The sequence below is a fragment of the Silurus meridionalis genome, chromosome 19 (assembly GCF_014805685.1).
Source record: "Silurus meridionalis isolate SWU-2019-XX chromosome 19, ASM1480568v1, whole genome shotgun sequence".
Classification (NCBI taxonomy): Eukaryota; Metazoa; Chordata; class Actinopteri; order Siluriformes; family Siluridae; genus Silurus; species Silurus meridionalis.
Window position 1 is genome coordinate 14,311,296 of NC_060902.1, and position 12,170 is coordinate 14,323,465.

General features: G+C 42.4%; 1 protein-coding gene across 1 annotated transcript in view; it reads right to left on the reverse strand.

Annotated features, from left to right (window-relative positions):
- Window positions 1-12,170, reverse strand: part of ptprga (protein tyrosine phosphatase receptor type Ga) — a 255,305-nt gene that overhangs the window by 185,757 nt on the left and 57,378 nt on the right. Inside the window, exon 2 of the mRNA XM_046874758.1 lies at window positions 2,553-2,645. Coding sequence (XP_046730714.1) covers window positions 2,553-2,645 — 93 coding nt within the window. The remainder of the gene's footprint in view (window positions 1-2,552; window positions 2,646-12,170) is intronic.

Sequence of the window (12,170 nt, forward strand, 5' to 3'; positions counted from 1 at the left end):
GGACTTCTGTAGGCTAAAGATGCTTCCAATTATTTTTTTTATTGGAAATAATTGAATTCATAATTTTAAAAGTAGTAAAATAATTACTGCACCGAGCCCCAAACAACAGCCAAATCATAATTGGTTTTCAAATCATAATAGTTTTCTAAGGAGAGTGGCTTTCAAACGTCTTGGAGAACTTGCGTCAGTTTTTCTGTCTCTGCAGGCGAAAATCCCAGACAGCCTTCGATGTTTTCTGTGTTTTTTCCCCAGTGTGTTACTGAACAAAATACAAGATTTTGCATTATTATTAAACGGATATAAAAAGTCATTTTTGTCCTAACGCGGAGGAGGATCTAAAAATGCTTTTAGGAGATCTACAATATACTATATGAATAAAAGTATTAGGACACCTGAGCTTTAGGCCGTATGTGTTTTTCAGCAAACTGTTACCACAAAGTGGAAGGGACACAATTGTACAGTACCTGACTTTACTAACGCCCTCGTGGCTTGTTGATCTCAAGAAACACACTCCGAAATTTAATCCAACATCTTCCCTAAAGAGTGGAGGTTATTATAACAGCAAACAGGAAGTGTGTTTAAAAAGCACATACCATTCTCATGCTCAGGTGTCCACAAACTAATGCTCAGGTATCCATATAGTGTGCTTAGGATTACCATGAATATTTATTAACGCAATTCTCATTGAATCGTATCAACCAAAAAGAAAGCAAAAGGAAAACCTTACTAAGAATAGTATTTATCACTTACGTTATAACAGCTATAAACCATATTGCACCTTGATATGTTACAGAGAAACTCAATTCCCATGTTAGAGAAAAGAAATACTGCACTGACACTATAGACTCCTTCCAGTGCTGCTAAATAAAACATTTTAAACCTGTCTGTGTAGAAAGTCTGCCCTACAGGTCTCCAGGTGGCAACTGTAGTAATGAAACTCTACAAGAAATTTAACAAGCAAACCAAAAAAAAATGTCCGAAATATAATGACAGGTTGTGTTGGTAGTTAAGAAAATGTCTGTACACCCGTTTCCCGAGTCAAAAATAGCCGTATTATTAATATTTAGCAAAGAACTTTGCTCGTGGCACCCAATCCATCATATTATGAGTGGAAATGAAACCTACTCGATGTGAAGGATGTGCCTCAGTTTTGAAAAAAAGAAAAATGTACGAAAGGGAACACAAAAAAAAACCTCCACCTGCAGCCCAGATCTGAGCGTCTGTCTCTAATGGTTCGCTCCATGATGACTCTCGATTATAGCCCACACAGAGCGAGAGAAATTTAAATAAATGAAATAAAGATGGCTTATTGCCGCAGGTCTGGTTGCACAGCAAAAGATTAATACCGCTCTTCTGTAAATCCCGCTCGGAGGGACAGGCCGAGTCACTTTTTCAGAGCAGGGACATTCATAAAAGGAAAAGCCAGGAGAGTTCATCAGGCAGTGGAGCTGAGGAAAGATAGGTGGAGGAGAAGAAATTGGACGAGTGGACGGAAATTGACCAACGGAACTCGTTTAGACGTAACGATCCACCGGTAGATGTTGGTACTTCGGCTTTTCGCGGGTTTTAGCCTGCAGCTCGGTCGGAAAAAGGAAGAAATTGTATAAAAGAAATAAATAAACAAAAGGATAACCGTTCATTTTGCTGCTAATCCGAATTTTGACTTTTTAAATCCTGGTAGGGCTGAAACGATTCCTTGAGTAATTCGAATTCCAAAAAATTTTTTTTCTCTCGCAATTCTGACTTTTATTTATCCAAACGGGCAGCGTCACCCCTCAGTAGTGCCAGAGAGCTTTACACATTGTGAATGAAACGGGCTACAATCAATAGAATCGCATAGCATGAAACTAAGCATCCGATCCCTAAAGAGAACTCGGACTAACTAGCAGCTCTGGAGGAGACGGAACAAGACAGATGAAGCAGAGGAACATGTTCATACAGCAACAGCTTCAAACTTCAGGCCCACAACATGATTACCACCAGAAATGTTGGATGTTTACGAGAAATAAAGTCAGAATTGCGAGAGAGAAAAATAAATTGGAATTGCGAGAAAAAAAAAATCTGAATTAAAGGGTTTTTTTGTTTGTGGCAGAAACAAACTTCCACTGATTGAGGCCAAAGAAAATGACAGGAAGTTTGGGATCATTTTAAACTAAAATTTAAAGAAAAAACTGTAAAGTGCATTTAATTTTTTGTTTTTTTTGTTGTTGTTAAAAATAATCTGATTAAATGTATTTATTTATGTATGTGTGTGTGTGTGGTTCTTTATAGGGACCAAAAATAGAAATGTATGTAATAAGATAATAATATTTGAGAGATAGAAGGGTATTCACATATCTGGTGTGTGTGTGTGTGTGTGTGTGTGTGTGTGTGTGTGTGTGTGTGTGACCTACCTGACCATGACCAGCAGGATTCTTCATCTATGTGTATACAGCCCTGTGAGCAGTCTCCTCAGCCGTGTGTGTATGTGTGTATGTGAGTCACTAATCCCTAAAAATAACAAGGCGTCCATGCGTGTGTGTGGGTTTGTGCGCATGTGTGTGTGCACCCACCTGAATATGCCCAGTATGGTTCCTCGGCGGCTCTGCGATGTCTCTCCCCGGTCACCCAGCCATGCCGTTCCACCTGATCGCCTCCGGACAGCGCTGATAGACACAGACAGGAAGGCTGTTATCACACACCCCTTTATACGTACAAACTTACACGCTATTAAAAAACATAAGCTGAAACATCCTTTTTACATTTCCATTTCCATTACAGTTTAAAGGACTGATCTGCGATGTGGTATGGTTTAAAGACAGTGGCATTGAGTAAAAGACAGGAGATGGAGCTGGAGGTAGCAGAGCTGAAGATGTTGAGGTTTTCGTTGGGAGCGATGAGAATGGACATGATTAGAAACGAGTAAAGGGACAGCGCATGTAGACGTTTTAGTGACAAGGTAAGAAAGGCGAGATTGAGATTGTTTGGACATGTGCAGAGGAGGGACATGGGGTATATCAGTAGGAGAATGCTGAGGATGGAACCACCAGAAAAGAGGAAAAGAGGAAGACCGAGGAGGAGATTTATAGATGTGGTGAGGGAAGACATGCAGGTAGTTTTGAAAGATGCAGATGTAGAGGACAAGGGGGTATGGAGACGAATGATCCACTGTTGAAACCTTAATGGAAGCAGCCAAAAGGAGAAGAAGAAGAAGAACAGGAATATATATATTTTTATATAGGAATAATAATATATTCTTTGTTCAGGCCTGCATTTTAGTCACAATGCAGAATGTGGGCTGTTTTCAGTCTCTCTCACACACACACACACACACACACACACACACACACACACACACACACACACACACACACACACACGGTTGGCCTGAATGAATTAATAAGTTTATTCGGATGCAAACAATGGCACCGGGACGAGGCGGAACAGCGGTGCGCTGCCATTTGTGAGGTTTGGAATCGGGTTGCTGTGAACGCAGTCCTGTGTGACGCAGCCCAAAATCTCAGTGTCTCAGTGCGCTCTTTTTCCCCTCACTGCTCCTGTGTACACACATGCCAACCCTACAGCACCAAACTGCACAGGAGGGAAATGCCACCTCTCTCTGATTCTCTCTGTTTCTCTTTATCTCCTCACACACACACACACACACACACACACACACACACACACACACACACACACACACACACACACAGAGAGTAATAAGAATTTAGGCACACGGCTTGCTATTAAATAGGATATGTAGAGCAGAAGTAAACAAGAGTGGTGTGATGGAGTATAATAGAGTACAAGAGTGTGTAATGGAGTATGATGGAGTGTGATTGTGTTTAATGGAGTGTAATAAAGTGTGATGGAGTGTAATGTAGTGTGATAGAGTGTAATAAAGTGTGATGGAGTGTAATGGAGTATGATGAAGTGTAATAAAGTGTGATGGAGTGTAATGGAGTATGATAGAGTGTAATGGAGTGTGATGTAGTGTAATGGAGTGTGATGAAGTGTAATGGAGTGTGATGTAGTGTAATAAAGTGTGATGGAGTGTAATGGAGTGTGATGGAGTGTGATTGTGTTTAATAGAGTGTAATAAAAAGTGATGTAGAGAAATGGAGTGTAATAGAGTGTGATGGAGTGTAATGGAGTATGATGAAGTGTAATAAAGTGTGATGTTGTGTGATGAAGTGTAATGGTGTGTAATGGAGTGTGATGGAGTGTAATATAGTGTGATGTAGTGTAATGGAGTGTAATGAGGGTGTGATGGAGTGTGATGGAGTATAATGGTGGGTAATAGAGTGTAATAAAGTGTGATGGAGTGTAATGGAGTGTGATGAGAGTGCGATGGAGTGTAATGGTGTGTAATGGAGTGTGATGTAGTGTAATGGAGTGTAATGAGGTGTGATGGAGTGTGATGGAGTATAATGGTGGGTAATAGAGTGTAATAAAGTGTGATGGAGTGTAATGGAGTGTGATGAGAGTGCGATGGAGTGTAATGGTGTGTAATGGAGTGTGATGTAGTGTAATGGAGTGTAATGAGTGTGATGGAGTGTGATGGAGTGTAATGGAGTATGATGTAGTGTGATGGAGTGTAATGGTGTGTAATGGAGTGTGATGGAGTGTAATGGAGTGTGATGTAGTGTAATGGGAGTGTAATGAAAGTGTGATGGAGTGTGATGGAGTGTAATGGAGTATGATGTAGTGTGATGGAGTGTAATGGTGTGTAATGAGTGTGATGGAGTGTAATGGAGTGTGATGTAGTGTAATGGAGTGTAATGAGAGTGTGATGGAGTGTAATGGAGTGTAATGGAGTATGATGTAGTGTGATGGAGTGTAATGGTGTGTAATGGAGTGTAATGAGAGTGAGATAGAGTGTAATGAAGTGTGATGGAGTGTAATGGGTGTGATGTAGTGTAATGGAGTGTAATGAGAGTGTGAAGAAGTGTGATGGAGTGTAATGGAGTATGATGTAGTGTGATGGAGTGTAATGGTGTGTAATGGAGTGTAATAAGAGTGAGATAGAGTGTAATGAAGTGTGATGGAGTGTAATAGAGTGTAATGGGGTGTAATGAGAGTGTGAAGAGTGTGATGGAGTGTAATGGAGTATGATGTAGTGTGATGGAGTGTAATGGTGTGTAATAGGGGTGTAATAAGAGTGAGATAGAGTGTGATAGAGTATAATGGAGTGTGAGGTAGTGTAATGGAGTGTAATGGGAGTGAGAGAGAGAGAGAGAAAGCAGGAAAGGGAGCGATAAAGAGGGGATAAAGAGTGTGAACGAGAGAGAGGGGAGATGTAGAGAGAGAAAGAGAGCGAGAGAGGGATAGAGAGAGTGAAAGAGAGAGAGAGAGAGAGAGAGAGAGAGAGAGAGAGAGGCAGGTAAACACAGTAACACTTTGATATCTGGCTAAACCCTGTCATTAAGCCATTTATAGGCAACCTGTACTTAATGTGTCATTAGTGAGAGAAAATGGCACACACACACACACACACACACACACACACACACACACACACACACACACACACATATATATATATATATATATATATATAATTATGACCTGAGTGTTATGGGCTCAGTTTGCCTCTCCCTGATTAAACATGTATGAGGGGCTAAATAAATAAATGGAAGCTGATTGGTAAGTCAGCGAGCACCAGGCTAAAGCTGTGAAGCTCTGACTGTTTGAAGAGCGAGCCTGAGAACCCTATGTGATAAAATACAGATGAAAATCCACTGCTGCTATCTGAGAACAAGGTGCTATAGCTATAGAGCTTCATCCCTGACTATGAGTAAGAACACAAGCTTGTGAATCACTGCAGCAGAATTCAGTCGAATGTAATGAACTGTATTTTTCCCCTGAATGTAATAAAAAATTATAATAATACTTTTTTAGTATGTTTTTAGAAATGCATAAAAAAAAAAGCATTTATTTATTCAATCGTTTTAATTGTTTGTTTAGAGGTTTTATCTCAAATAAAAAAAAAAAAACAAGTCGCAGGTTCCTCGGACGGGTTAAAACGCAGATGAAAAGTGAACAAACGCGATTTTATCACGACCCCCAAAATGTGACTTTGAACAACATGCCATTCCTACACATGAGGAAGTCCGCCAGCATCAAGCCCACTCTATAGAACAGGTCAGGTGTAAATCCTGGAGCTATAATTATCTGAGAGTTACCGAAAGTCAGATTTAGCCTTTCTATAGAATATGAGAGAGAGAGAGAGAGAGAGAGAGAGAGAGAGAGAGAGAGAGCAGATTTGTCAGAAACAGAGGGCCACCAGTGCAGGAGAAGGTACAAGGCTGCGGATGAGAATGGGCCCTATTTGCTTTTCCTGCTGACAAATCGGGGCTGGCAGGGCCTGGGGGGTGAGTGCCATTTCAGATTTGGGCCGACCCGAAACAATCGGCCTTCGCAATCACACGGAGCGACATGGGAGAGAAGTAGGAAGAGGAAGAGCGATGAAATCTGCTCCACTCTACTCCATGTGAGGAGGTTAGAGGGGGAGTTCTTCCTCTAGTTTGTCCATCTGCTGGTTACAGGGAAAGGACGTGAGGCTGCAGAGACGTCATATGAACCTGTAATGAATTTTAGATCTCGAAGAGCTCTGGCTATAACAAATACTTCTATGAACAATAGATGACTCTTGGACATCTTTTTTTTTTTGGTTTCAATGACAAACAGCTTCCTCGTCTTCTCGTCTCCAATTTTTCGCGGATGGACGGCGGAGCACGTGGTCGAATGCGGATGCCTCGGCTCACTACGGCTTTTCTATGAATTACATTATCGATTGCCGATGCGCCTCCGAACGCGAAATGTAATTACTTGATGCGGCGCGCCGAACTGAGCCCCTATCCTCCCGATATGTCACTCATGCGCTCCTTCTATCCTCTCAATCACTGGATTCGGTTCTTGGCACCCATCCATCACTAAATCTCTGCCTCTCCAGTTCCCGTGTCGAGCGTTTTCGATTTCAAATAGCAGATTTTTACACTGCGCCTGCTCTCTCTCGCTCTCTATTCCTTCATCTTCGTTTTTTCCCCCTCTTTCATATATCATTTCCTGTCTGTGATGTAGCATAGCAGGGGACGGAGAGGAACATGTAAAAACACATCCCATTTCAAGTCCTGCTGTGTGTTTGAATTGTACCGAAACGCACGCCAGAGGAAGTCTCTCTGCGTGTGTTTGCGCATGTGTGTGTGTGTCAGCCAACCAGATTGCTTGTTTAACACACAAGCTTATTGTCAGCATTCAAAGCGTTACCCACCAGCAGCTCCTTGCACTTCTCTCTCCCTCACACACACACACACATATGCATTCGTTACGCCTCTTCCTGGATCTGAACCACAGCCTGGGCCTACGCTCGCATCTCCAGAAGTCTCCGACAGAGCTGTATTAATCTCTTTAACAGCTCCACCAGTGGACATCAGGCCTGGTCGCAGTCCAGTAGCGGCTCAGCTCTGAGCCAGGAAGGCGGGATCGTGTTCCAGCCCAGTGGGTCTGCTATAACGACAGTTGTTCGGGCGCTGTGATGGACAACAGGCCGCCTGGCATCGGCTCAGCTGGAAGAGCCTGAGAGGAAGGAGGAACAGAGCATCCACTGTTGGAGTGACACAGCACGGCCAGCTCCATGCCAATGTCTACTGCCCTTCTCTGGGGTCACCCCAAGCTGCCCTTTTCCCTCACAGGAACAATCAGAAACTCTGCGGTTCAAAGACGCCTCACTGGCGCTGAATTACTGGAACAACCGGTGGGGGTTTCGGACACTGAGGCGCTGCTCAGCACATCCAAAATTTACAGTATTTGAATCTCACATTCAGGTACTGTAGGTCTATTGATACACGTCATGTGCTAAACTCTGCACTTGGGTGGCACCACCTACCCTTTACCTCTCACTACGCCCTCCCAACCCTTTCACACACACTGAACTGAATACCGCAACTTGTATAACCCTTATTTTATGTTGCACTGCTAATAATATACTTTATATACACTGTAATACTCAAGATTGCACAATTAGATTACTCTCCATTTAATTTTGCACATGTATATAACATTTATAAACACATATACAATAATACCTTCATTGCACTCGTTGTATATAATCGGCTTTCCGTGTACTGTTTATTCATATTCATATTATAGCCTTAACAACTGCTACATATGTAAATATTTAACACTGCTACTAATGCACTTCTGGTTAGATGCACTTCTGCATTACATTGCCTTGTACCGTAATCTAATCTATTTAAAGAATAAGATGTTGGAATGGAGTTCCAATCCCAGCACCAAGCTCCCACTGCAGGGCCCCTGAGCAAGGCCCTTAAGCCTTAACTGCTCAGTTGTAAGTCGCTCTGGATCTGCCAATTGCCAGAAAAGTAAAGAATAAAGGCTAATTCTTTATCTGAATCTTACATAGCATTATAGTGGTTTTGAAGGATTGGCAATAAACACTTACATTTAAGGGATTTTAGGAAGCTAGGGGTCACATTCGGGGGGCCTTGCTCAGGGGCCCGTCAGTAGCAGCTTTTTAATACTGGGGCTTGAATCCTCAAACTCAGAGCCTTTACCACTTTCCCCTTGTATCTAGTGCAGTAGGTAGATTTTTAACCGCTGCATTAAACCAAACCCTATGTATGTGTAGAATATAATGGATAAATCTACTCTTAATTTTAGAAATAAAACATAATCGTTAAATTGTGGTGCTGCTGCTGATCACTTCCATACTGCACGTTCTGACGCTTGTTAATATTCAGATGAGTTCAATTGAACACCCTTGTATATATACATTACAAATTCAAATAATAAGGTCAATAGAGACAGAGATTCATGTATATACACTCAGACACACAGGTGGACCATTATTCATCATAACAGCACACACACTCACACTCACACACACACACACACACACACACACACACACACACACACACAAACACACAGAAACACACATGCACAGTTGCTGAGAAAAATGTATGAGGGGCACACGCACATTTTGATTGCTTTATTTCGGCGCTATGTGGGCCAGGCTAAAAACAAGAATGAGTTTGACACTCGGTGGCCCCGGACTACTGAAACAGCACTGCCTCCACCTCCTGTCCTCCTTTATAGCAGAGACGGAGAGAGATTTTAGCCTGAATGAACAAGAGAAGAACCGAACACGAGCCGAAAAAGCATCTCTACAGACATTCTCTTTCTGTCACACACACACACACACACACACACACACACACACACACACACACACACACACATATATATATATATATATATATATATATATTTTTTTTTTTTTTTTTACCTAGATGATGCTGAGGAAGCTAAAGGTGAAGGTGATGGAGTGGCGAATTAGGTGACCTGAACCCTATTGAGCACCTGTGGTTCCTCAAACAGAAGGTGGAAAACCGACATGCGTGTATGTGGATCCCAGCAACAACCTGTGCATCTCTGGTGAATTCCATGCCCAGTGCTACATAACAATGGTGCTCACACAAAATACTGACACTTTACACAGTTTTGTTCACTTAGTGTGTACTCACTTTTATTGCCAGCTGTTAAGACTGTGGCTAATGGCTGTAGAGTTATTTTCAGTATTTTAGGGACAGTAAATCTGTACTGCTGTACAAGCTGCACATTGACTAAGATATATCTAAGTTTTATTTCTATATTATTGTCTTTGAGAACATATTATAAAATGGTTGCTTCTCTGTCCTCTGTCTTTGTCCTCAAAACCCAGTCAAAGATAATCAGCATCAATACAATCCAATACACTCAAAAGCTCACCACACACACACACACACACACACACACACACACACACACACACACACACACACACACACACACACCCAAGCTACAATCTCATGTCAAGGAATGTCATTTAGTCGAAACGGCCTCTTTTGAGAACAGACCACGCGACGTCTCCTGCGATCAGACCACCGGCGCCGAGCCTCCTCGAAACTGGACTGGACGCAGAAGTTCTGACGCATCCAATTTACCCTTTCTGCTTTCCAGACGCAGGAGGAACGTGGGTTAGCGTGGTGTGCGGGAAGGAAACAGAAGCCCAAAAATCTCTGAAAAATGAGCTTGGCCTTGTCAAAAAAAAAGGAAAGAAAAAGATGCCTGTGGGAATTTGTGAATCGTTTGATATCCCGAACACAAAATGTTCCGGTAACGTACAAAGACAGGATGACTCATAGGCATGAGAAATAGATTTTGGCTTTGTATCAGATGGGAAGAAACTTCATCTGTGTCATCAGCTAGCGTGCTAGTGGTCGGGTTCGGACTTGGAAAGATGAGTTTGGGTCTTTGAGTCTGATAATGAGCTGGGAAAGGGATCTACATACATCTAGAATGCTATACTACTACATGCAATTGGTTCTATATCTAGTCAGGAATCTTGCAAGTTCGCTCTGTACTGCATTCGGATGGAGAAAAACTTCACGTAGCTGTTTAACTAGCGATCTCAGAGTGCGAATAGTGAGCTAAAACTACAAATAAATAACTACTATTCTAGTCATGATCATGTTTTAGCTTTCGCATTACATTCATGACAGCTAGCAGGCTAGCAACAAGTAAAAGATGGGTAGAGCAGATCTTGACATGTAAGAGCATAGAAACCAACATATTTCTAGCACAATTACTTATTTTTTAATATATATATATATATATATATATATATATATATATATATATATATATATATATATATATATATATATATAGTCAATGGGGTTCATAGAATTATTTCTTATGAGATACACCAAAGTTTGTCCATCCAATTTAGCAAAAGCACCGAGTGTTTTGTTTTTCTAGCAGATCATGAAGAGTTTTAATGGTTCCAAACCTTCATGGCAGTTCTGGGATTTATACCCGTGACCTTTCAGTCACGAGAACCCCGGCCACTGAATTAACACCGCCTCATTGGCCGTGGTCTGTTTCTGTTTTTACCTGGGCAAAATATTTGATTTCTTTCGCAGGAGTCGGTTACCCTGAATGAATTTAGTCAGGCAGCAGCACATGCTAATCGCTAGTTAATAAGCAGCCAGCCCAGATAGCGCAAGACCTCTCAGAGCGGCCAGAATCTAATAAAACTGGGAAATGCCAAACACTCTGGCTGACCCCGAGTGCAATTCCCGCAGAGAGCTCACACACACACACACACACACACACACACACACACACACACACACACACAACACAAAGCAACTTTTATCTCCCATTCTGGCCATCAGGCTAAAAGTTAAGGTCAGGTCAGAGCTCATTGAGATGCATGACAGATTCTCTCAGTCATGCACTTAACCTTGGGTTTTGCTTTTGTCTTGTGTGTGTCTGTGTGTGTGTGTGTGTGTGTGTGTGTGTGTGTGTGTGTGTGTGACGTAGACAGCCCCAATTCTGCTATCATTAACATTCTCAACGATTCACCGTTCTGAAGGGCGCGCACACAGAGGACTTGTCCAGGACGTATCGATTTCACTGACCACGCATACACACATCCTGATCAGATGAGGGAAGGCGCTACGGCCCCCGTATTATCACTCTCGAGGTTACTGTGACGATAAGCCACAGCGTTACGTTGAATCGGAAATAAAAGGCAGGACCGTGAAGCGAGGGCGCTCTGAGGCACCGCGAAAGAGAGCGAGTCATGTGTCTGCAACACGGTATTCAAACGGCTCTTCAGCGTCTGGCTAACAACGCTTTAAGAGGTGCCATATTCCGCACGTCTCCTCCCAGCATCGATCTGCTACACACGGCTCACCGCTGCACAATGGGAGCCATTGGATGTGTCCTGATGGAAATTAATAGCCCTCTGTTTGCCTGTTACAAGGTCACATCGGGTGGCTTGGATGTGTGATAGCGCAACAAAGACGCGCCATCGCGGCTTTCTACCGGCCACCCCTGAACTGTATTAATGCGGCTGTGTGAAGACCTGAGGCCTGGACCAAAACAGATCATTCAAAACAGGACGGCTAGTGGCGACCAGGCGCCTAATCTGTTACCAAGGGGAAAAAAAAAAAATCACTAAACAAACTCGATAAAAGGTTTTTCAGACTTAACAACATCGACAGCAGACGAGGGAGTCCAAGAAGGTTTATTTGTCAATGGACTAGAAATGTCGACCCCGTCACTATTATACAAACTGACTAGCCATCGATAAAATAGTGTGTTTATTATAATCTAAG